At 51.2% G+C, this 24007-nt stretch overlaps 1 protein-coding gene across 3 annotated transcripts in view; it reads left to right on the forward strand.

Moving 5' to 3' along the window:
* The window catches only part of DLG5 (discs large MAGUK scaffold protein 5), a 122256-nt gene that overhangs the window by 95468 nt on the left and 2781 nt on the right, over positions 1-24007 (forward strand). For 2 of the 3 annotated variants that reach the window (XM_045783697.2, XM_045783698.2), the window contains exons 21-31: positions 2780-2942; positions 3041-3174; positions 3773-3910; positions 5172-5355; positions 5889-6037; positions 6891-7061; positions 7934-8130; positions 20830-20973; positions 21193-21320; positions 22486-22595; positions 23248-23357. In XM_045783697.2, coding sequence (XP_045639653.1) covers positions 2780-2942; positions 3041-3174; positions 3773-3910; positions 5172-5355; positions 5889-6037; positions 6891-7061; positions 7934-8130; positions 20830-20973; positions 21193-21320; positions 22486-22595; positions 23248-23357 — 1628 coding nt within the window. The remainder of the gene's footprint in view (positions 1-2779; positions 2943-3040; positions 3175-3772; positions 3911-5171; positions 5356-5888; positions 6038-6890; positions 7062-7933; positions 8131-20829; positions 20974-21192; positions 21321-22485; positions 22596-23247; positions 23358-24007) is intronic. The other variant, XM_087862996.1, reaches the window with a different exon arrangement.

The raw sequence follows: 24007 nt of genomic DNA on the forward strand, positions 1-24007 counted from the left end.
TAAAAGTATAGCTTAGCCATTTATTGGTTCATTTTGAAATGCTGGCCAGTCTGCTGAGATTGCAGGTTACCTTGAGGCTGGTGTTAGTCCAGACAGTTGGCCCCCATCCTCTAAGGGGTCCCTCACTCCCCCCACAAGCTCCGCACCCCTCACCCGCCTCTGTTTCAGGGTAGAATTTACCAGATCATATTTATAGTTAAGAGGTCCTGTCTAGATTTTAAGTCTTCGGGAGATCTGATTCAACTGGACTTGCTTTTATTTAATCATTAAAAGGAACAGAGCCACTCGTGTCCACCCACATCCAAAATGCTGAGGGCCCTCATCTCTGTGAGCCGTGGAAGGAGCCCTGCAAGGTGGGCTCTGCATTAAGGAAATGATTTGACTTGAAAAATCTGAATTTGTAAGACAACCTAACAGGTACCCAGGACGACCAGCAAATATTAACTGGAGCCCAGAAGTGCCCCTGGGCCCGTAGGGGAAGCAGGTGCAGTTCCTGCGGAAATGTCTCACCTACGTGGTACACGCGGGAGCACGAGGCTGCACACGTCCCAGGGCGGGCGGGTGGTTCTATTTCACCCCAGCTCAGGTCGCCGAGCAGCAAGATCTTCCGCCAGCTCAGGTGGGTTCCTTAGAAGCAGAGAGAGCCTGTCACCTGCCCACCGGTATCCCATAGTTAGCTTCCTACAGCCCACAGAGAAGCAGGAGCTGCTCTGGGGAGAGGAGGGTGTCCGCGTTCCTGCCCTCACGCGGCTTCCGATCTGGTCAGAGGCGCGTCATTGAACGTGTGTGACCTCACTGAAGGCAAAACAGCTGCTTCCGCCCAATCTTGACATACGTTGTCGGGTAACTTCTCATAAGACGAAACTAGGCAGATGGGGAAAGTAGAAAGAAGAAAAGTCACATAGAATCTCCTCAGTTGCTGTTCCCCTTTTGTTAAGCGCATATATATATTGTTTAAAGGCGTGTTTTATTATTTACATTTTCTGTTCATAATTTCTCATTCCAAGGGGTTTGTAACATTGTGGAGTATGCTTTGTAAACCTCTTTCCTAACACAGCCTAACTGTTCTGAGAAAACTGTAGTGCATGTTATAAGAAATTTAGAACCTTCCAGGGATTAGAAAGTAAGGGTCACCTCAAGTCCGCTCACCTGGTTACCTCATCGTTACCATTTTGGTAGGGTCCTTCCTAGAAACCCCTCCATGTATGCGTGGCCACACGTGTTCGTACAGATTCATACAAATGGGCTTAGGCCCAGCTGTCTGCTCGTGTGGTGTGAGTCCCCTGCATCTGTCCGTGTGGTCAGTCCCGACTCATGTAGCTCATAAGGGCTCGTAGGACTCTTACCGTGAATCAGGTACCTGCTGCTTCGTTGAGGTAGATGTATGTTTTGGAGGTGGCACACAGGAAGGGGTTTTCCGTGGGGGGTCGGAGCCCCACACCAGACCGAGCTCGGCTCACACCTGCCGTGCCGTCCTCTGATGCTGGATGGTGGTATGAGGGTGGTGGTGGTGGCTGCTGGGTAACGGCTCCGACAGCTCCGAACTGCCTGGCACTGTGATGTGTGACGAGCCTGGAGGTTGCAGGCCAGGGACTGAAGCGTCTGAGCCACAGGGTCAGGGGAGGGCACTGTGGCACAGGTGAGTTTGGGAAGGGGAGAGGTGAAGGGACAAGTCAGAAAGGATTTTGATCTCAGAGGCCCGGGCCGGAGGCCTGGGCCCTGGGTGGTGGGATTCCAGCGGGAGGCCCTCAGAGCTTGAGAGACTGCTGTGCCTCTGGGTGCGAGGGAGGGGTGGCTCAGGGGCCTGGCTGTCGGTCACCACGTGAGTCTGTCCTCACCCATGTCTGTCCCCACCTACGTGCTCTGGAGGGGAGCCCAAGGACTTGGCACTCTGGCTGGCTCCTTCCTTCGCCTTTGGCTGTGATTTTGTTGAGGAAGAGCTTAGGGCACAGTCCTCATGGGACTCGGGGTCACCTGGCTGCCTTTCTGTCTGTTGGGTTCCAGGCGTCTATCATCCTTCTCAGAGCATCCCTCTCTCCTAACTTTTTGCACCTTCCAGATGTCTCCACCACCACAGATCCCTCCTGAGATTGCCCGTGGCCGCCAGGCCCAGGTTCTCCTCCCTGAGGAGTCTGAGGTTGGCCTGACATGAGGCCCCTGCCCGAGCCCCCTCGTGCCCTTGGCACAGCAGATGCCCCCCCTCCCCCCCCCCCGCCGGGCCAGCAAGTGCATGGTCCCTGCCTTGCTCCCAGCCTCGCCGCTCCCTTTCTAATGGCTTGGGTTTGCAGCGGCTTCATTTCCATGGTCATTGTCCATCACTCTGTATACCAGTAAATATAACTGATACTTTATATTGTTTCTTCTGGGTGACGGTCATCCCAGGAGCCGCCACTTTTCCTCTTGGGGCATCTGGAGACCCCACCAGGGTTTGTTCATTGCACACTTTGTCGTTGGCAACTTCTCTCCTGTTATGAAACTCCTGTGCTTTTTCCCTGCCTTTGTCAGTGTCTGTAGTTCACGTGGACCATTCTCTGTGTCTTTGGGACTGGGTGCTTCTGTGGCCGTTGGGGGGTGTCGTGTTTGTACTGCATGAGGTTGTGGGAGAGTGTAGCAGTGCCATACACGGGTGGGCTCATCATGTTCCCATCCAGCTGCGTCCGTATAGGGGCACCCAGCGGTCCCTGGCCTTTCTGAGTAGCTGATTGCATGCCTGACCGCAGATTTGCCCCAGACCTTTCCATTGTGTCCGAGTCCCCCCAACTGTTGGCTCTCTTCCAAGGCCCTATGCGGAGGAGCCACGTCACGTCAAGCTGCAGAAGGGCTCGGAGCCGCTGGGCATCTCCATCGTGAGTGGAGAGAAGGGCGGGGTCTACGTCTCCAAGGTGACAGGAGGGAGCATCGCTCACCAAGCTGGCCTGGAGTATGGGGATCAGTTACTTGAGGTAAGAGAGCTGCACTCTTCTCTCCGTCCTCTCCTCCCTTCCTGGGAACAGTCCCCAGCCCCTGCCACATCACTGAGCGTGCTCTGGATGTTTCCTAGTTCAATGGCATAAACCTGCGGAGCGCCACGGAGCAGCAGGCCCGGCTCATCATTGGGCAGCAGTGTGACACTATCACCATCCTGGCCCAGTATAACCCACACGTGCACCAGCTCAGCAGCCACTCTCGGTCCAGGTGAGGGCCTGGGCCTCCCATGGGGGCCGTCCGGGCTGGGAGAGGAGAGGTGGTGCGGCCCGGGTGCCGGCTGTGAGTTCCAGCCGTTCAGCTGCCGTACGAGGAGAGTTGGCCAGCCCTGGATTTTGGAACAAGAACATAGAGGAGGAGGATGTAAAGCAGGGTGCCTGATGTGTAGGGTGTGGAAGCACATGGCTGGGTCCCCCCGTGCGGCGGGAGGCCCCCCACACAGGTGTGTGGCAGCCAGGGACGGAGGTCCTGGGGGCGGGATTCTCACACACAGTGCTCTGGCCCTGTGTCCGTGTCTGCCCCTGGGCTGTGGGTTGCCAGGCATGCCAGAGAAGGGGACACCTGCCCCTGCCACGCAGCACTGCACAGCTCAGCAAAGGGGGGACAAGATGCAAAAACAGGAAAAGAGATGGTGAATTTGTGGGCCCCCAGCCCCACACTCTCAGAGAGGATCCCCAAGTTGAGGACAGGCAGATCCTGAGCAGATCCCCTGCTCCCAGCCCAGCCCTGGTCAGCACTGGAGAGGGGGTGGCTGTGGACGGCCGGGGACCGCGTGCTGCTCCTTACTCCTCCTGCCCTCCGTTCCCAGCTCCCACCTGGACCCTGCCAGCACCCACTCCACGCTCCAGGGCAGCAGTGCCACCACCCCGGAGCACCCCTCTGTCATTGACCCGCTGATGGAGCAGGATGAGGGCCCTGGCACCCCCCCGGCCAAGCCCAGTTCCAGGTCAGCAAACGCGTGCTGTGAGCCTTCCATCTGTGAGCCCTGGCCCGGGGAGTGGGGGGCAGGCGGTCATGCTCGCAGCCTGAGCGCCCCTTGCCGGCGTCCCTGGTGCTGCAGACTGTTTAGCAGGCTGTCAGGATTTGGGGTGGGAAGCATGCCATTCCTGTCCTTTTCGCCTGCCCTCCTGCCCTTTCTCACTTTCTTGTTTTTTTCTCTTTTCTTCCTCATTGACTTGTTCTTAGCTCTGCCTCTCTTCTTTCTTTCCTGCTTTTCTTAGTTACTTGTTTTCTGACTCTTTCTTTAGACAGAATACCACAGTCACCACCCAGCCAGGCCCTGGGCTGTGGCCCCCACCAGTAGTCGCCCCCAGAGAGCTCCGGGGTTAGAGGGTGACAGGCCAGTGTCCAGGCATGTGCAGGATGTGCTGGGAGGGCCGGTTCAGGCCACACTGGAGCAGTGAGCAAGAGTGTGGCAGGGAGCAGAACCAGTTAAGTCGATACGTTCAGGGTAAGCAGGAGTTAGCCATGCAAATGGCGTGGACAGAGGTCAGGAGGAGGCAGGGCACACGCAGGAGCCGGAGGGAAGATGGGGAGAGGGCCGCATGCGCCACGGTGTGCAGCCGTCATCCTGTAGCCCAGACAGCTGTTTCCTCAACCAAGCCCTCACCTCCCTCGGAATGCGGCCTGCTCTGTGTTCTCTGCCCTGGATCCGTCATGTAGGGGCTTGGCTGCGGTCATCACAGGTGGCTTGTCCCCAGGTCACCATCACTGTCCCGTTTCCTCCCCTCCCTGTACTCACCAGTGTCTCCCTCACTGCACTGTGAGTTTCTTGATGGCGAGGGGCGCCCTCTTGGTGGCATAGCAGTCCCTGGGCCAGAGAAGCGGCTCCGTGCACATTGCCAAGTGGTCTGTTGTGCCCTGGGCTGTGAGGCCAGCTCCGACTTTTCTTAGGCAGAACAGGGTTAGGAGAACAGGTGCAATCCAGGTGGGGAGAGAGGCAGCCTATGGCACTCGATGGACAACTGGGCCAGAAAGTGGGGGCACTGATTTCCATTCAGTTCCCAGCTGGCTTTCTCATCTGGGGCCATGTTTTCACCTCTCCAAACCTCAGCATCCAGCCTGTAAACGCTAGAACCAGAACCCGGATGGGACCGCTGGAACACCTCATGGAGTACGCAGAAAACTGTCGGGGCCTTAGCCACTGCGTGGTCTTGCACGCCCTGCTCCCCCCGTGTGTGATTGAGGGACTTTTTCCTTCCCCAAAGGATGGTGGGAGATGCCAATAAGAAGACCGCAGAGCCGCGAGTTGTCTTCGTCAAAAAGTCCCAGCTGGAGCTTGGAGTCCATTTATGTGGAGGGAACCTGCACGGGGTGTTCGTGGCGGAGGTGGAGGATGACAGTCCTGCCAAGGGCCCTGATGGCCTTGTGCCGGGGGACCTCATCCTCGAGGTGAGTTCCGCGCCGCTGAGCAGCAGGTCACGCCCCTCTCCCCCAGCTGTCTGCGGTGGCAGGCCGGCCGAGCACCGCCTCTTGCCTGGCGGCCCCTGTTGGTGCTGAATGCTGCCAGGACCCTGGGGGCGGGTCACAGGGCTGCGGGCAGGGCCCTGGCTTGGGCACTAGTGTGGGAGGGAATCAGGAGGGAGGATGCTCTGCTGTGTGAGCAGCTGGACTGTGGTCTGATGGAGCGTCCTCTCCTCTCACTGGGTCTCCTGTTTGATGGGGGAGACGGTTCATAAGCAAGATGAAGTCCCGTGTTTTTGTAGCCCTTACTTGCTGGGGGGACTAGCACAGGCTTTGTCCTGGGAGAAGCTGCTGAGGGCAGAGCAGACCCTGGCAGAGGACTCAGCCTTACCTGCAGAGGTGAGGAGGCAGATTCCCAGCGGGGCATCTTAGATCGCTGCCTTACCCCACAACTGCCTGCTCACGGGTGCCCAAGCCGCCCCGGCTTCTGCCCTCTGACCCAGTCCCCTGTCCTCGGGCAGTATGGCAGTCTGGATGTGCGCAGCAAGACGGTGGAGGAGGTCTACGTGGAGATGCTGAAGCCCAAGGACAGTGTCCGTCTCAAGGTGCAGTACCGCCCGGAGGAGTTCACCAAGGTCAAGGGCCTGCCTGGAGACAGCTTCTACGTCAGGTACCAGGGGCCAGGGGTTCCAGGGATTCAGGGCCAAGGGAGGGGCCTCCTGAGAAGGCTGGTGCTGGTGAGTGTCTCTGCAACACAGAGGGCAGGACCATGGTCCTTGTTGCTTGGGCCCCAAACCATGTGCTCACGTCTTGTGACTTAGAGCTTGTGACTTAGGGAGACTTCGCTTGAGGGCTTGCAGGACCACATGGGCCCCCTCATTAGGGCAAGGGGTCTGGGAAGTTTTGAGGCTGCAGAGCCCCATTTTCCTGTGCGCTGCGCTCCTCTCCTGGTCTCCCCTGCCCACGTCGCAGATCCGTCTGCGGTGTGTGTAAGTGTCAGGGCATGCACATGCCCCAAGTACGGTATGACTTGTGCAGGCAGGCACAGGCGCCAGGTGTTTTCTAGAAGGGCCTCTGGCTCCCTTCATGTTCCCTAAGTGCTGAGGCCTCTGTCTCTAGGACACCGTCCTTGGTGGGAGATGACATATTTCCATCCTGGGGAGTTTACCTTCTATAGGAACCGTTGACCATGACCTGGTTGGGGGAGGGAAGGCCCATTTGGAAGACGGGATATGGTTTTGGTGCTTGGCAAGACATTGGTCTGTTGGCAAGATGGATGTGAGGCAGCCAGCATCCCCAGGGAGCCCCCGGTCTTAGGGGAGGTAAGACAGTGTTGTTCTGTTAAATAAAGCTGGGCATTCCCTTCTCTGGGAACCGCCCCCAGCATGGGGAGATCATGGTCTGGGGAAAGCTTGGAGCAGGAGAGCTGTCCCAGGAGACGGGCTGCCCAAGTGTGTGGCTGATTGGTCCTCCAGCAGCTGGTAGCCGCCTCCTGATCCTGTTCCCTCTGTCCCCCGGCCCAGGGCCCTCTACGACCGGCTGGCAGAGGTGGAACATGAGCTGAGCTTTAAGAAAGACGACATCCTCTACGTTGATGACACCTTGCCTCAGGGCACATTTGGGTCCTGGATGGCCTGGCAGCTGGACGAGAATGCCCAGAAGATCCAGCGCGGGCAGATCCCCAGCAAATACGTGTAAGTGTTCATGTCTGGGCTTGCAGGGGACGGCACCCACCCCTGGAGCTGTCCCACAGGATAGGGGCTCAGTCTGCCGAGCACCCTGGCTTCTGGTTTGTACCTTCGGCCCAAACCGCTTGTCTAGAAAGCTGCTTCTAGTGCAATCCAATGTTGTACGTAAGTCAGTGCTGTACAGAAACACGGTGGCAACTTAGGAAACATAACTTTTTTATTTTTAACAGATTTATTGAGATACATTCATACATCATGCAGTTCACCCCAAATGTCCAATTCAGTGGCTTTCAGTGTAATCAACAGCTGTGTGCCACGTCCCTGTTGTCATTTCAGAGCTTTCTCAGCAGCTCAGAAGCAGCCCTGCATGCGGTAGCTACCCCATCTGTCCTTCCGTCTTTCCTGCCCCCCTCCCACACCTGAGGCAGCCACAACCTGACTTTCTGACCCTGTAGATTTCCCTGTTCTGGACTTCATGTGAATGTGGCCTTCTGTGCCTGGTTTCTTGCACTTTGCATGGCTTTTTCAAGGTTCTGCCATGTCGTGGCATGTATCCGTGTCTCATTCCGTTTTGTGGTGGGAAGCCTCACTTGTCACGTCACCAAGTGAAGGCTGTCCTAGCACTTCCTTGACTCTCACCTGAGTGTAGAAACTGGCCTGCTCCGAGAGCGTCCCCTAGCACTGGTGCGTGGGTTGCCCCCACCGCAGTGGTACAGAGGGGTCCTCAGTGGCATGGGTGGGTGGCGTAGCCAAGACACCTGCCACGGGGCGTTGGAGGAGCCTGGAGTCCTGGCTCGCCTCCTCCGCATGGGCAGAGCGGGGTGGGTGGGAGGTGGTCTCTAGGCCCTTCCCAGCACCACCGTTCCTTGTGCCCGCAGGATGGACCAAGAATTCTCCAGGAGACTCAGCATGTCTGAGGTCAAAGATGACAACAACGCCGCAAAGACGCTGTCGGCGGCCGCACGCAGGTCCTTCTTTCGAAGGAAACATAAACACAAACGCAGCGGGTCCAAAGATGGGAAAGACCTCCTTGCATTGGACACCTTTTCCAATGACACCATTCCACTCTTTGAAGGCAAGTGGTGGAGCTCACTTTTCCAGCAGGCTTTCAGAATTAGGCTTGCCATGATCACAAAAACCACACAGCAATGACTTAGACAACATAGAGGTTTACCCTGCTTTGCACAGAGGTCTGGTCGGGGTGGTGGTACCGCTGTCGTCAGGGTCTGCCATCTGTAGGGCGTGGCTGCCACGGTCAGTATGGGACGTTGCAGCGCCAGCCATCATGTCCAGATTCAGGCAGCAGGAAGGAGAACGGGGCAAAAGTGTGCCCACCCTGCGACTTCGACTCACATCTCACTGGCTACTTGCATCAGCAAGAGAGCCTGGAAAGGCGGGGTTTTAGCTGGCACCGTGCCGGCCTCAGTAACGTAGGTTCTGTTAGCAGGGAAGAAAGGAAGGATGGGTATCGGACGGGCAAAAGCAGTCTGTGCTCAGTGCATTGTTCTGGGTTTTTTTGGGTTATTATAGGCTGTTTGGTGGCAACTGAGAGCCACCAGTCTCTGCAGATCTCTGGCCTTCTCTGGCTTCATTCCTGTGTCCATGAGTGATTCTTACAAGATCTTTCCGGGCCAGGCACTGCATCAGAGCTGGAGTTGCAGATTAGGGAGTGTTAGACTCCCCCTGGCAGATTGTCCTTGTGGAAGGGGTGCCTTTGTCCTGGAAAGCAGGAGTCTCTTGTGACAGCTGCTTGTGGGACCCTGGTGTGTGTCCAGTGTCCTAGAATGTCGCCCTCCCAGGCAGGCAGGCTATGAAGCTGGCGACAAGCAGCAGACCGTGGGACAGCTTATTTCTTCCTTCCCTGCTCCCTTTTTTATTTTTTAAATGAAGGCCTTAGGCACTGGGAGTTGAGTGAGTCCCACCCTTGTTCATAGCCCATTGAACAGGACGGGGATGGCAAACCCCAGCCAGTGGGCCACATCTGTTTCTATATGGCGTGGAGCTAGGAATGGATGTTTACATGTTTAAATGTAGTAAGAAAGACTGTCTTTAGGTGTATACACCTTTTGGCAATAACAGTTGCTTGATTTTGCTGTTTTTTTGTTTCTGCAAAAAAATGCCGTTGGGATTTTCAGAGGGATTGCGTTCAATCTATAGATTGACTCAGGTAGTATGGACATTTTAACACTACTGAGTCTTCCAGTCCGGGCACAGGATGTCTTTCCATGCATTTGTATCTTCCTTGCTTTCTTTTTGCAGTATTTTGTGGTTTTCAGTCTACAAGTCTTTCCCCTCCTTGGTTAGGTGTATTCCTAAAGTATTTTATCCTTTATGATAGTAAGTGGGTTTGTTTTCTTCATTTCTTTTTCAGAATGGACATTGTTAGTGTATATGAACGCAACTGATTGTTGCATGTTGATTGTGTATTCTGAGACTTTCCTGAAATCTCTAGTTCTAGCAGGTTCTGTGTGTGGGGGGGTGTGGGTGTGTATTCTCTAGGGTTTTCTACATCGCGATCATGTCATCTGTGAACAGATAATTGTACTACTTGTTTTCCGGTGTTTTCTCTTGTCTAATTGTCCTGTCTAGGATTTCCAGTACTGTGTTGGATAGTCACGGCAGGTGTGGGCATCCTTGGCTTTGTTTCTGATCTTAGAAGGAGAGCTTCCTGTCTTTTGCCATTGAATGTGATGTTATCTATGGTTTTTTCATATATGGCTTTTGTTATGTTGAGGTGGTTTCCTTCTGTTCCTACTTTGTTGAGTGTTTTTATCATGAAAGAGTATTTAGTTTGTCAGATGCTTTTTCTCTGTCAGTTGAGATGATCATGTGGTTTTTATCCTTCATTTTTTTTTAATGTTTTTTTATTATGTTAGTCACCATACAGTACATCCCTGGTTTCCGATGTAAAGTTCGATGATTCATTAGTTGCGTATAACACCCAGTGCACCATGCAATACGTGCCCTCCTTACTACCCATCACCAGCCTATCCCATTCCCCTGCCCCCCTCCCCTCTGAAGCCCTCAGTTTGTTTCCCAGAGTCCAGAGTCTCTCATGCTTCATTCCCCCTTCTGATTACCCCCCCCTTTCTTTATCCCTTTCTTCCCTTACCGATCTTCCTAGTTCTTATGTTCCATAGATGAGAGAAATCATATGATAATTGTCTTTCTCTGCCTGACTTATTTCACTTAGCATTATCTCCTCCAGTGCCGTCCATGTTGTAGCAAATGTTGAGAACTCGTTCTTTCTGATAGCTGAGTAATATTCCATTGTATAATGGACCACAACTTCTTAATCCAGTCATCTGTTGAAGGGCATCTCGGTTCCTTCCATGATTTAGCTATTGTGGACAATGCTGCTATGAACATTGGGGTGCATATGGCCCTTCTCTTCACTACATCTGTATCTTTGGGGTAAATACCCAGTAGTGCAATGGCCGGGTTATAGGGTAGCTCGCTCAATTTTTAACTTTTTAAGGGACCTCCACACTGTTTTCCAGAGTGGGTGTACCAACTTGCATTCCCACCAACAAGGTAGGAGGGATCCCCTTTCTCCACATCCTCTCCAGAAATTGTTGTTTCTTGCCTTGTCAATTTTTGCCATTCTAACCGGCGTAAGGTGGTATCTTAGTGTGGTTTTCATTTGAATTTCCCTGATGGCTAATGATTTTGAACATTTTTTTATGTGTCTGTTAGCCATTTGTATGTCTTCATTGGAAAAGTGTCTGTTCATCTCTTCTGCCCATTTTATTATTTGTTTATTTGTTTCTCGCATATTGAGTTTGAGAAGTTCTTTGTAGATCTTGGATACCAGTCTTTTATCTGTAGTATCATTTGCAAATATCTTCTCCCATTCCGTGGGCTGCCTCTTAGTTTTTTTGACTGTTTCCTTGGCTGTGCAGAAGCTTTTTATCTTGATGAAGTCCCACAAGTTCATTTTATCTTTTGTTTCTCTTGCCTTTGGAGATGTGTCATGAAAAAGGTTGCTTTGGCCGATGTCGTAGAGGTTGCTGCCTATGTTCTCCTCTAGGATTTCGATGGATTCCTATCTCACATCGAGGTCTTTCATCCATTTGGAGTTTATCTTTGTGTATGGTGTGAGAGAGTGGTCAAGTTTCATTCTTTTGCATGTAGCTGTCGAATTTTCCCAGCACCATTTATTGAAGAGACTGTCTTTTTTCCACCGGATGTTTTTTCCTGCTTTATCAAAGATTAGCTGCCCAAAGAGCCGAGAGTCGATTTCTGGGTTCTCTATTCTGTTCCACTGGTCTATGTGTCTGTTTTTGTGCCAGTACCATGCTGTCTTGGTGATCACAGCTGTGTGGTACAGCTCGAAATCCGGCATTGTGATGCCCCCAGCTTTGTTTTTCCTTTTCAACAGTTCCTTGGAGATTCGGGGCCTTTTCTGTTTCCATACAAATTTAAGGACTATTTGTTCCAGTTCTTTGAAAAATGTCCTCGGTCTTTTGATCGGGATAGCATTGAAAGTGTAGATTGTTCTGGGTAGCATGGACATGTTAACTGTGTTAATTCTTCCGATCCATGAGCATGGAATATTATTCCATCTTTTTGTGTCTTCCTCAATGTCTTTCAAGAGTGATTTATAGTTTCTAGAATATAGATCCTTTACGTCTCTGGTTAAGTTAATTCCAAGGTAACGTATGGTTTTTGGTGCTATTGTAAATGGGATGGATTCCCTAATTTCTCTTTCTTCAGTCTCATTATTCGTGTATAGAAATGCAACTGGGGGCGCCTGGGTGGCACAGCGGTTGGGGCGCCTGGGTGGCACAGCGGTTAAGCATCTGCCTTCGGCTCAGGGCGTGATCCCGGCGTTATGGGATCGAGCCCCACATCAGGCTCCTCTGCTATGAGCCTGCTTCTTCCTCTCCCACTCCCCCTGCTTGTGTTCCCTCTCTCGCTGGCTGTCTCTATCTCTGTCAAATAAATAAATAAAATCTTTAAAAAAAAAAAAAGAAAAAAAGAAATGCAACTGATTTCTGAGCATTGATTTTGTATCCCGCCACATTACTGAATTGCTCTATAACTTCTAATAGTTTGGGCGTGGATTCTTTTGGGTTTTCCATATAGAGTATCATGTCATCTGTGAAGAGACAGTTTGACTTCTTCTTTGCCGATTTGGATACCTTTTATCCCTTTTTGTTGTCTGATTGCTGTTGCAAGGACTTCTAGTACTATGTTGAATAATAGTGGCGAGAGTGGGCATCCTTGTCGTGTTCCTGATCTTAAGGGAAAGGCTTCCAGCTTTTCCCCATTGAGAATGATATTTGCTGTAAGCTTTTCATAGATGGTTTTTATGAGATTGAGGAATGTACCCTCTATCCCTACACTCTGAAGGGTTTTAATCAGGAAAGGATGCTGTATTTTGTCAAATGCTTTTTCTGCATCAATTGAGAGGATCATATGGTTCCTGAGTCTTTTCTTGTTGATATGATGTATCACGCTGATCGATTTGTGAATGTTGAACCACGCTTGCATCCCAGGTATGAATCCCACTTGGTCATGATGGATAATCCTTTTAATGTACTGTTGGATTCTGTTAGCCAGGATCTTGTTGAGGATTTTGGCATCCATACTCATTAGGGAAATCGGTCTATAATTCTCCTTTTTGATGGGGTCTTTGCCTGGTTTGGGGATCACGGTAATATTGGCCTCATAGAATGAGTTTGGTAGCTTTCCTTCTGTTTCTATTTTTTGAAATAGCTTTAGGAGAATAGGTATTATTTCTTCTTTGAATGTTTGGTAGAATTCCCCAGGAAAACCGTCTGGGCCTGGAGTTTTGTTATTTGGGAGGTTGTTTATCACTGACTCAATCTCTTCATAACTAATCGATCTGTTTAAAAAATCAATTTCTTCCTGTTTCAGTCTTGGTAGTTTATAGGTTTCCAGGAAGGCCTCCATCTCTTCCAGATTGCTTAATTTATTGGCATATAGCTGTTGATAAAAGTTTCTAATAATCCTTCCACTTTCATTGGTGTTGGTTGTGACCTCTCCTTTTTCATTCATAATTTTATTAATTTGGGTCCTTTCTCTATTCTTTTGGATAAGTCTTGCCAGCGGTTTGTTAATTTTATTGATTCTCTCAAAGAACCAGCTTCTATTTCTGTTGATCTGCTCTACTGTACTCCTGGTTTCTAATTCATTGATTTCTGCCCTAATCTTGGTCAACTGCTTTCTCGTGCGTGGATTAGGCCTGTCCCTCTGTTGCTGTTCCAGCTTCTTGAGGTGAGAATATAAAAACTGCATTTTAGATTTTTCTGTTCTTTTGAGTGAGGCTTGGATGGCTATGTATTTCCCCCTTAGGACTGCCTTTGCAGTATTCCATAGGTTTTGGACCGTTGTGTTTTCATTCTCGTTGGTCTCCATAAATTGTTTAAATTGATTTTTGATTTTCTGGTTTATTGAGTCATTCCTGAGCAGGATGGTTCTTAGTCTCCAAGTGTTTGAGTTTCTTCCAAATTTTTCCTTGTGGTTGAGTTCCAATTTCAGAGCGTTGTGGTCTGAGAATATGCAGGGAATAATTTCAGTCTTTCGGTGTTCTATATATATCTATGAGGTCCAACTTGTCGAGTATGGCATTCAAAGCTCTTGTTTCTTTGCTGATTTCTTGCTTAGGTGATCTGTCTATTGCCGATAGTGGAGTGTTGAGGTCCCCTACTATTAACGTACATTTATCTATATGTGTCTTTATTGTGGTTAAGAGTTGGCTTGTGTATCTTGCTGCTCCCCTGTTGGGGCATATATATTTATAATCGTCATATCCACTTGTTGGATACATCCTTTAAGAATAATATAGTGCCCTTCTGTGTCTCTCACTATAGTCTTTAGTTTAAAATCCAATCTGTCTGATATGAGAATTGCTACCCCAGCTTTCTTTTGAGGTCCATTGGCGTGAAAGATGGTATTCCATCCCTTTACTTTCAGTCTGAATGTATCTTTAGGTTCAAAATGAGTCTCTTGTAGACAGCAAATGGATGGGTCATGTCTTTTTATCCAATCTGCAACCCTGTGGCGTTTATGGAAGCATTTAGGCCATTTACATTGAGACTGATTATTGAGAGATATGATTTTAATGATGCCACGTTGCCAGTAAAGTCTTTGTTTCTATAGATTGTGACTTTCTGTTCTGTATCACTCTTGGGGCCTTTTTACTTTTATAGAACCCCCCTTAATATCTCCTGTAGGGCTGGTTTCGTGGTTACGAAATTGGTCAATGACCGGCGATTCTGGAAGATCTTTATTTCTCCATCAATTCTGAATGACAGCCTTGCTGGATAAAGGATCCTTGACTGCATGTTTTTCTCTGAAAGAGCTTTAAAAATGCCCCCCCAACCCTTTCTCTCATTCCAGGTCTGTGTAGACAGGTCTGACATAATTCTGATACCTTTGCCTTGGTATGTGAGAAATTTCTTTGCCCTGGCCACTTTCAATACTGTATCCTTGGATCTAGTATTTGCGAATTGCACTATGACCTGACGTGGCGTGGGTTTGTCATGGTTGAGCTTGGGAGGGGTCCTCTCTGCGCCTTGGACATGAATGTTTGTTTCCCTTGCTAGATTAGGGAAGTTTTCAGCTACAATTTGTTCAAATATCTCTTCTAGACCTCTGTTTTTCTCCACCCCCTCGGGGATGCCGATGATTCTGACATTGGATCGTTTCATTGAGTCAGTAATCTCCCGTAACCTACATTCCTGAGCAGGGATTTTTTTGAGTCCAGATTCTATTTTAGCTTTTTCTCTACTAACCCATCCTCCAATTCGCTGATACGTTCTTCTGCCTCATTCACCCTGGCCGTCAGAGCCTCTAGTTTTGGCTGCATTTGGCTCATAGAATTTTTAATTTCTGTCAGATTTGCTCTCATTTCCGCCCTTAGAGTTTCTATATTCTTAACATTTTTGTTAATACTTTTTTCAAGTCTACACATCATCCTGACCATTGTTACTCTGAATTCCATTTCTGATAATTTGGTTACATCCATATCCATTAGTTCTGTGGCAGAGGCCACAGACTCATTGTCTTTTCTTTGCTGGGGGGGGATTTCTCCTTCTCGTCATTCTGATGAGGAGAGGTTGTGGGGTTGTCCAAAGCCCAAATTATTGACCGGGACCCAGGCAGTGTGCCCTTGTTTTATAGGGATCTTAGGGATGTGGGCTTTTTTTTTTTTTTTTTAAGATTTTATTTATTTATGTGACAGAGAGACAGCCAGCGAGAGAGGGAACACAGGCAGGGGAGTGGGAGAGGAAGAAGCAGGCTCCCAGCGGAGGAGCCCGGTGAGGGACTCCTTTCCGGAACGCCGGGATCACGCCCTGAGCCGGAGACAGGCGCTCAGTGACTACGCCACCCAGGCGCCCGGGTTGTGGGCTTCTTGATTTTTCAGCCTGCCTTCTGTGGTCTGGGGGAGGGGCCTGCCGCGCCGATACTCAGGCAGCCCTGTTTGGGTAGAGTCTCGGCGTCCCCTGCGAGGGGGGATGGGGATGGGCACTCTCTGAGCCGGTATTTCCAGGCTTTTGTTCTCTGGCGGCTTTCCCTGGCGGTTTGCTGTGCCTCTTCTGAGGGTCAGAGCAGCAGCGGCCGAATTTCAGCCTCTGTCAGAGAACAGAGGGATTGCGGCCCGTTCTCTACTAATGTTCTGGCCACTTGAACTCTGTTTCTGTTGGTGCTGCTCAACCCTGCAGCGTCCCGGGATGTGCGCCCCACACCCGGCCTCCAGCCCTCACTTCCAGGGCCGGCGCGTCTCTGTCCTTTGTGTTTCTAACGCCGCCAGCCGCCAGCCGCCCCCCGCGCGCTCCCGGAAGCTCCCGGTCTCAGTCTGGATCCAGTGAGCGCACCGGGATTCCGGGGTTCCGCGAGATGCCTGCTGGCGCGCACCCGGCTCACGGTCTCAGTCTGCTGTTTTGCGGGTGCCGTCCGCGAGCCCCGCCCGCTCTCCCGTGCAAGTGGCTACCGCTTCCCGGCGCCCGAACACGGCGGCTCCCTCCCCCTTCCGTTTATCTTCCGATATCTGTGCGCGGTTTCATGGCTCCCCGCTTCGTACCTCAATACTCAGCGCTGGAGACGTTCATTTGTAGAGATCCAGATGCATCTTCCTGCGTCTCAGGCTGGTTCCGTGGTTGTTTAGGCTGGTCTGGTACCTATCCAGCTCGACTCGGGGGACCGGCTGAAAAAGGTGTCTCCTACTCCTCCGCCATCTTAACTCCCTGTCCCTCATTTTGTTAATATGGTGTAGGACACTGATTTTTGTGTGTTAAGAACCATCCTTGCATTCCAGGTATAAATCCCACTTGGTCATGGCATATGATCCTTTTCACATGTTGTTGAATTCAGTTTGCTAGTATTTTGTTGAGGATTTTTGCATCTGTGTTCATTAGGGATGTTGGTCTGTAATTTTCTTGTTGTGTCTTGGGATGAGTTTGGAAGTGTCCCCTTCTCGTCAATTTTTTGAAGAGCTTGAAGAGGACCGGTATTAATTTTTTTTAAGTGTTTGATAGAATTCTCTGGTGAAGAAGCCGTCTTGTCCTGGGCTTTCTCTTGTGAAGAAGTTTTTCTATTACTTGCAGTCTCCTTATTTTTGGTATAGCTCTGTTCAGACTTAAAAATTCTTCATGATGTAGTCATGATACATTCTATGTTTCTAGGAATTTATCTTTTCTTCCAGGTTGTCTGATTTGTTTACATTTAATTGCTTGTAGTAGTTTGCTATAAACCTTTTCATTTCTGTGGAATTGGTTATCATGTCCCTTCTTATTTCAGTGATTTAAGTTTTCTCTCTGTTTTTCTTCATTAGTCTAGCTAAGAGTTTGTTAATTTTGTTGATCTTTTAAAAAAAACCAACTCTTGGTTTCATCTATTTCTTTTCTGTTTTTCTATTCTCTATCTCTGCTCTTTATTACTTCCTTCCTTCTGCTGATTTTGGGTTTAGTTTGTACTTTTTCTCTCTGATTCCTCCAACTGTAAAGTTGGGTTGTTGATTTGTTCTTTGTGTCCGCATTTACCTCTGCGCACTTCCCCTCCTAGTACTGCTTTTGTTGTGTCCTGTAAGTGTCCTATGTTGTGGTTTTGTCTTCATTTGTCTCCAGAAGTTTTCTGAATTGCCCTCTGCTTTTTTTCTTTGACCCCTTGGTTGCTTGAGCGTGAGTTATTTAATTTCCACATATGTTTTCCTTTTGTTGTTGATTTCTAGTTTCCTTCCACTGTGGTCAGAAAAGATACTTCGTATAGTTTCAGTCTTCTTAAATTTGTTTTGTGGCTTAACAGGTGGTCTGTCCTGGAGGTGGTCTGTCCTGGAGAACGGTCTGTGTGCAGTCGAGAAGAATGTGTCCTCTGCTGTTGCTGGGTGGAGTGTTAGGGGCACATCTGGAAGGCCCATTTGGCCATAGTATTTGTGGTTCAGCTGCTTTTCCCTTATTTTCTCTCTGGTTGTTTTATCTGTTACAGAAGTGGGGGCATGGAAGCCCCTACGAATATTGTGTTGCTCTCTGTTTCTCCCTTCAGTTCTGTCTTGTCTGCCTCACATATTTGGGAGCTCTAGTGTGAGGGGCATGTGTGTCTGTAACTGTTGGATCTCTCTGGAGAATTGACCCTTTTATCGGTATGTAATGTTCTTTGTCTCTGGTGACAGCTTCTGCCTTAAAATCTATTTGGTCTGCTCTAACTGTGGCCACCGTGCTCTCATAAGATTCCTAATTGCACGAAATATCTTTATTCTTTCACTTGTATTAGCCTGTGTGTGTCCTGAGATCCAGAGTGAGTCTCTCCTAGACAGCATGTAGCTGGGTCTTGATTATTCAACCGTTGAGCCAATCCATTCACATTTAAAGTAATTACTAATATGGAAGGACTTGCTGGTGCCATTTGAATTGTTTTTTGTGTGTCTTGTGGCTTTTTTGTCAGTCTTGCTTCCCTTGCTGCTGTCTGTTGTGCTGTGCTGTTATTTTTTGTTTCTTTTGGTTTTGTTTTGTTTTGGTTTTTTTTTTTTTTTTTTTTTTTTTTGTGGTGACAGGGTTTGATTCCCTTCTCATGTCCCTTTGTGTATATTTCATAGATATTTTCTTTTTGGTCACTTATGCAATTACATAAAACATCTTAAAGATATAACCATCCATTTTATTTTATTTTATTTTTTTAAGTAAGCTGCATACCCCATGTGGCCCCATGCTGGAGCCCAACACAGGGCTTGAACTCATGATCCTGAGATCAGGACCTGAGCTGAGATCAAGAGTCAGACACTTAACCAACTGAACCACCCAGACACCCTGTAACAGTCCATTTTAAACTAACAACTTAATTTTGGTCTCCTGTAAAAATTCCGTGTTGCACCTCTGTGTACCCTTCCCCTTGATTTTTTTTTTTTTTTTAAAGATTTTATTTATTTGACAGAGAGAGAGGCAGAGAGAGAGGGAACACAAGCGGGGGAAGTGGAAGAGGGAGAAGCAGGCTTCCCGCTGAACAGGGAGCCCGATGCGGGGCTCAATCCCAGAATGCTGGGATCATGACCTGAGCCGAAGGCAGACGCTTAACGACTGAGCCATCCAGGTGCCCCCCCCGCCCCCGGCCCGATGTTGTTGATGACACCTATTACCTCTTTTTATATCAGTGTATATATTAGCATAGATTTATAATTACTTTTGTGCTGTTGCCTTTAAATATCTACACCAGATTTAAAAGTGATTTACATCTCTACATTACATTACTTCCAGATTCTCTATTTATATGTACGTTTATCCTTCCCAGGGAGTTTTATATTTTTGTTGGTTGGATTGAATGACTTGCGAGGTGCTCTGTAGCTCTCTAATTCTGTAATTATGAGGACTTCCAACGAAGCAGATTGTTCAGGGAGGAACAGGAATCTTCTAAATTGGTCTCCCACTGTGTGGAATGTTAACAGTCATTAGGGGAGAATATGATTCTTGCTCAAAGAAGTCGAAGGCACAGTGACTTACTGTCCATACAGAGGGAAATGGATGAATAGATGCAGTGTGTCGTGCGTGGGAGGTTCAGAAGGAATACAGGAGAGCAGGAGGAATCAGTAGGGATGCATTCTAGAAATGTGACTGAGTGAAAGGGGGAGGTGCAGAATATTGACGTTAGGTCATTTTTGTTGAACACGTCCACATATACAGACAGATTTTGTCGTCTTTTCTGAGTGCATAAAAATCAACGTGTGAGAATAACAAACATCTGGAAGGATTTCCTTCCAGCTTCTGATAGTGGTGATGAGGACGCTGGTGGGGACCAGGATGGAGTGGAGAAGAGGTGTCAGAGAAGCTGTTTGGCTTTACCTGTAACGTTCTGGTTTGTAAAAGAGAGGGTGTGTTTGTCTTCTCCTGGAGGAAGTCCTTTGCCCTGAGACTCCTTAGAGGCTTTAGTCAGAAATGCACAGGAGTTCCTGGGTGGTAGATGTGGCTGCGAAACCCTCCCCTGCCGACTGCAACGCATCAGCTGGCTACCAGGTTGAGAAATGCTGTATAGAAAGCCATGGAGGTATACATGGACAATCATCAGTCCTAAAAAAAAAGAAACACATGTGTAGGTGTGGGTGAGGGAGGGGAGAGACTACGTTCACTTCCCCCTCAGTTTTGCCCACGAGCTTGGTCGGAGTGGAGCCCAGGCTGCATAGCCCCATCCCCAGTCAGGCCTTGTCACACAGCTGTGTCGGGCCTTCTGGGCCGAGCCTCCCCTTGACCCTTCCCCAGAGGCAAGCCCAGCCCACCCTGCCCTCAGCCCGCCGTCCTGCCAGGCTCGGCCAGGGCTGCAGCTCCCGTCGCGCCCCTCCTGGGCCTGCCCCTGGTCTCTTCATCCTTGGGGCCAGCACAAGATTCCTTTAACCCCTGCCGCTCCCTGGGATCTCTTGCCCTGTCGCCTGGAGTTGTCGAGAGCACTTGCGTGGTCGTTGGGGCTTTTCACGAGCTGCTGTCTTGTGACGCTGGTGAGACTGTGTTTTGTGTTCTTTCTAAAGTGTGTCTGAGGTGCCAGCACGGTGACAGAGGAGCTGGTATTAGGCCATCTCTTTTGGCAAGGACTTGTTTCTTCATTCAGGGAAGGGAAGGTGTCTTACACAGATCACCGAGGCTGCTGGTTTAACCAAGACCAGATAACAGTAGCCGAAGCATGACTTCTGTGCCCTGTGAGAGTCCCAGCTGGTACATGGCTCCAGGAAGGCAGCGCTATCCTGGGGGTCATCCAGGGACCCAGGTCCCTGTGGTCTTGTTGCTCGGCCATTTTTCTAAAGGTTGTCCTCATCAGCAGGGTCAGGGCTGGCTGAGCACCCCTGGTCTTGTCCTTTTTAGCCCCTGGGAGAGGGGCAAGGAGGTGGGAGCTTCACCTCTGCTCACTGGGTCACATGACCACACCTGCCTGCAGGGGAGGCTGCATCTCTAGAGAGTAGACATGGATAGCGGGGGTGAGGGGAGCAGGCCTAAGACACGTGAGGAAGAACTTGAGCGGAAGGAAGTGCTGGAATGACTGCTGTAAGCCGGCTGCCTTGGCGTTCACAGAGCGGGGGTGTTTGTCTGGGCTGCAGGAGTGACCGTGCCCTGGTGTGCCCAGGACATGGGGACTCTTTGTGCTACACCTGGGCAAGTCCCAGGCGAGCCATGCTGAGCCCCTCACCCGGCTTGGCTCTGGATTTGTGGACCGAGGAGGTGGACCTGCCTGGGGCAAGCAAGGTCAGGGCAGCTGTCGGCTCCCCGGCCTCTCTCCCTCCTTTCCTCCGCTCCAGGTGACACTGCCTCCATGACACTGCCCCTCTCTCCCTCAGATTCGGTGAGTCTCGCCTATCAGCGGGTCCAGAAAGTAGACTGCACCTCCCTGAGGCCCGTCCTAATCCTGGGGCCTTTACTGGACGTGGTAAAGGAAATGCTGGTGAACGAGGCTCCTGGCAAGTTCTGCAGATGCCCCCTCGGTAAGGGGCACCCTCGGTGCCTGCTGGGCTCTGTCCGCCCATCTCCTGGGGCTGGGTCCCACGGTGTTTCAGAGCCCTCCTGACTCAGGTCACATCAGTGTGTTTCTCTGGAAGGAAGGACAGCGGGACAGCTGTTCTGCACAGTGTTCTTGCCCAGAATGTGCCGTGATGGCTCCCCGGGTCAGGGGGCATCCTCATTCCTGTGTCTGTGCTTTGCAGAGGTGATGAAGGCCTCCCAGCAGGCCATCGAGCGGGGCGTCAAAGACTGCCTGTTTGTTGACTACAAGCGGAGGAGTGGCCATTTCGACGTGACCACGGTGGCTTCCATAAAGGAGATTACAGAAAAGGTACCCAGTGCTTCGACCAGGCGTTAGAGTTTCAGCACTTGGGCTTGGACCCCCGCGTCTCTGGACCTCTGCCCTGTGCGTCTCTCGGGCCTTCGTTGCACTCGCCTGTTTCCTTTAGTCCAGGTTACCCTCCATCAGGGTTTGCCCCATTGCTTCTGTGTGTTTCCGCTGTCATTAACAAGGTGCTGTGCGCACGTCACCCCTCTCCCTCTGAGGGTTCGGGACCTAATGAGAGCTTTGAGCTCTAGGAAAGCCCGCCCACGGTGGATTCTACGGTAGGGTCCTGCACCTGCACAGCGTGTGTGTACAGAACTTTCTGTGTGCCTTATTCTGGGGACAGGGCGCCCAGCTTCCATCAGGACTCCTGCCCCTGAAAGGGTTAAGAGCCATTTCTGTGCGTCTTTAGGCTCTTGAATGTACTGGGGTCTGTTTGCCAAGGAGTGTGAGGAGAAGGGAACTCTAAGGTGTGTTGGAAAAGCAGCCATCGAGGGTGTACTCTTCGGGCCCTGTCCTTCTCGGGCTGCTCATTCCACCTCGTAAGGCTTTGGTTTGCTCCTCACTGAATGAAAGAGGAGGCTTCTGGCAGCTGGGAGTGTGGATTGCCCAGTTGGCGTGCATGTGCTCCAGTTAGCTGTGCCCCAGGGAGTCAGAAAGCCGGCCAACGGTTGAGCTCCCTCGGGGAGCTTTCAGAGCGCCTGTGGTCTTTCTTTGGCTCACACTCCCCTGGAGGCTCAGGGGGTTCCGGGGCCCGTTTCAGTCATATCCACGCAGACACACACTCCCCTTCACCAGGGCAGGCCTTGCCGAGTCTCCCCGTCTTCGTGTGCTCAGTCTGGCAGGAGCGAGGCTTCTGAGGCCGGGCTGGGGTTGGGCTTTCAGAAGCTCCCTGTGTCTGGGCAGAGGCAGGAAAGGCAGGTCGGAGGTGGGCCGTCCAGACCCCACTCCGCCCTGGCTCCTGGCCCTGACCACCGTCAGCTGACAGCTTGTGGGAGAGCTTTTCTGGGGTAAAGCTTTCCACGGGTTTTCCTCCGTGGTCTTCATGGTGGACTGGTCCTCACTGATGCAGGGAGGTGGAGCAGTGTGGGAGAGGGGGCCCCACCGGTGGCAGGGCTCCAGCGTCTCTAGGGCCACCCCCAGGCCCTGACTGGTCACGCGCCCCCTTCAGAACCGGCACTGTCTCCTGGACATCGGCCCGCACGCCGTCGAGCGGCTGCACCACATGCACATCTACCCCATCGTCATCTTCATCCACTACAAGAGCGCCAAACACATCAAGTAGGTGCCCGGCTCCGCGGGGCTCGCCGGGGGCGGGGCCCTGGCTCAGGCACCAGGGCGGGGGTGGGCGTGGAGGGCTGAGACGGGCGGTAGGTGTGGGAGCCGCTCCCTGTCTCATGCTCACGCAGGCAGTGCTCGCCAGGCACAGTCCTGGTCCCCGCCAGCCCTTGGCCCTACGTGGTTGCTGCCGCGGTTCCCTGAGTGCCTCATTCCCTGTGTGTCCTGTCCCTCTCTCCCCTCCTCCTGTCTCCCGGTTTCCGGCTCCCATGGGCACAAGCAGCTCAGTGACTGGGGCCGGCTCCAGTCTGCTAGGAGTTGGCTTGGGATGCGGGCGAGCCTCTGCTTCCCTGGGCTCCGGTTTCCATGCTGGTTGGGCTGACCGCTCCTCAGGGCCTCCCTCCGTTTTGCCTTTCTGTGCTTCCAAACTTCTGTACCTGCCAGCTGGGGTGTCTGCTTTCCGTGTACATGCACAGGGGTGCCCACCTTCCCCCACTACTGTGTCGAGCTCCCCAAGGGGCCTGCAGGCTGTCGCTGTGCTTTATGAGGGGAGCCCCCCGGGCCCTGTCGATGGAGGCCCTGTTACTCTGCACAAAGGAAAGAGGAGGGCCTGGGGAGGCGAGACACTCAGCCTCCTTCTCTGCACGTCTGACAGGGAGCAGAGAGACCCCACCTACCTGAAGGACAAGGTGACTCAGAGGCATTCCAAAGAGCAGTTCGAGACGGCTCAGAAGATTGAGCAGGAGTATAGTCGGTACTTCACAGGTAGGCGTGCCTCTGGGCTGCAGACCAAGAGCAGGCAGTGGGGACGGAGGCCCGGTAGGTGCCACTGTGGTCACCAGCATCGAACCCGTCCTGCTGACAGGTGCAGGGCAACATCAGGAGTGTTAGAGGCTGACAAGGGAGGTTCCCTGGCCTCGTCCCCCAAATTTTTCGCCGCGCAATGGCAGGTCTGTGTCCCAGCAGCAGTGCTGTGCGGGAGGGCTCCGGCGATCCCGGGCAGGCAGCCCGGCGGTGGTGGCTGTGGCTGGCTGGCCTTCACACCCTCAGGGAAGTCCAGTGTGGCTATGAGGTTTGGCCAAGAAAAGCTGCACTCTCGACAGCTTTGGTCTTTGAAGCACAACAAACCAAAAGCAGCATGGCTCCAGTGTGTTGGCTGCCATTGTACTTTGTGGCCTCCCCCCTCTGCTAAAGTCAGTCATCTGAAGGGGCTTAATCACACTGGGGTCACAGAGGCAGGGACAGTGCTTTTAATTCAGTTGTACGGACTGTTAGGATCTCGTTTCATGCTTCTCATGCAAAAACAGGTGGTTTCAGAAACCCCAGCTTGGAGCTTCTGTGTGTGTGTGAGTTTTAATCTCTAATCCGTCATAAACCAGCATGGAGTCAAATGTTAACAAATCCTAGAGAAATGA

The sequence above is a fragment of the Ursus americanus genome, chromosome 6 (genome assembly GCF_024610735.1).
Source record: "Ursus americanus isolate L20-20 chromosome 6, mUrsAme1.1.p, whole genome shotgun sequence".
Taxonomy (NCBI): Eukaryota; Metazoa; Chordata; class Mammalia; order Carnivora; family Ursidae; genus Ursus; species Ursus americanus.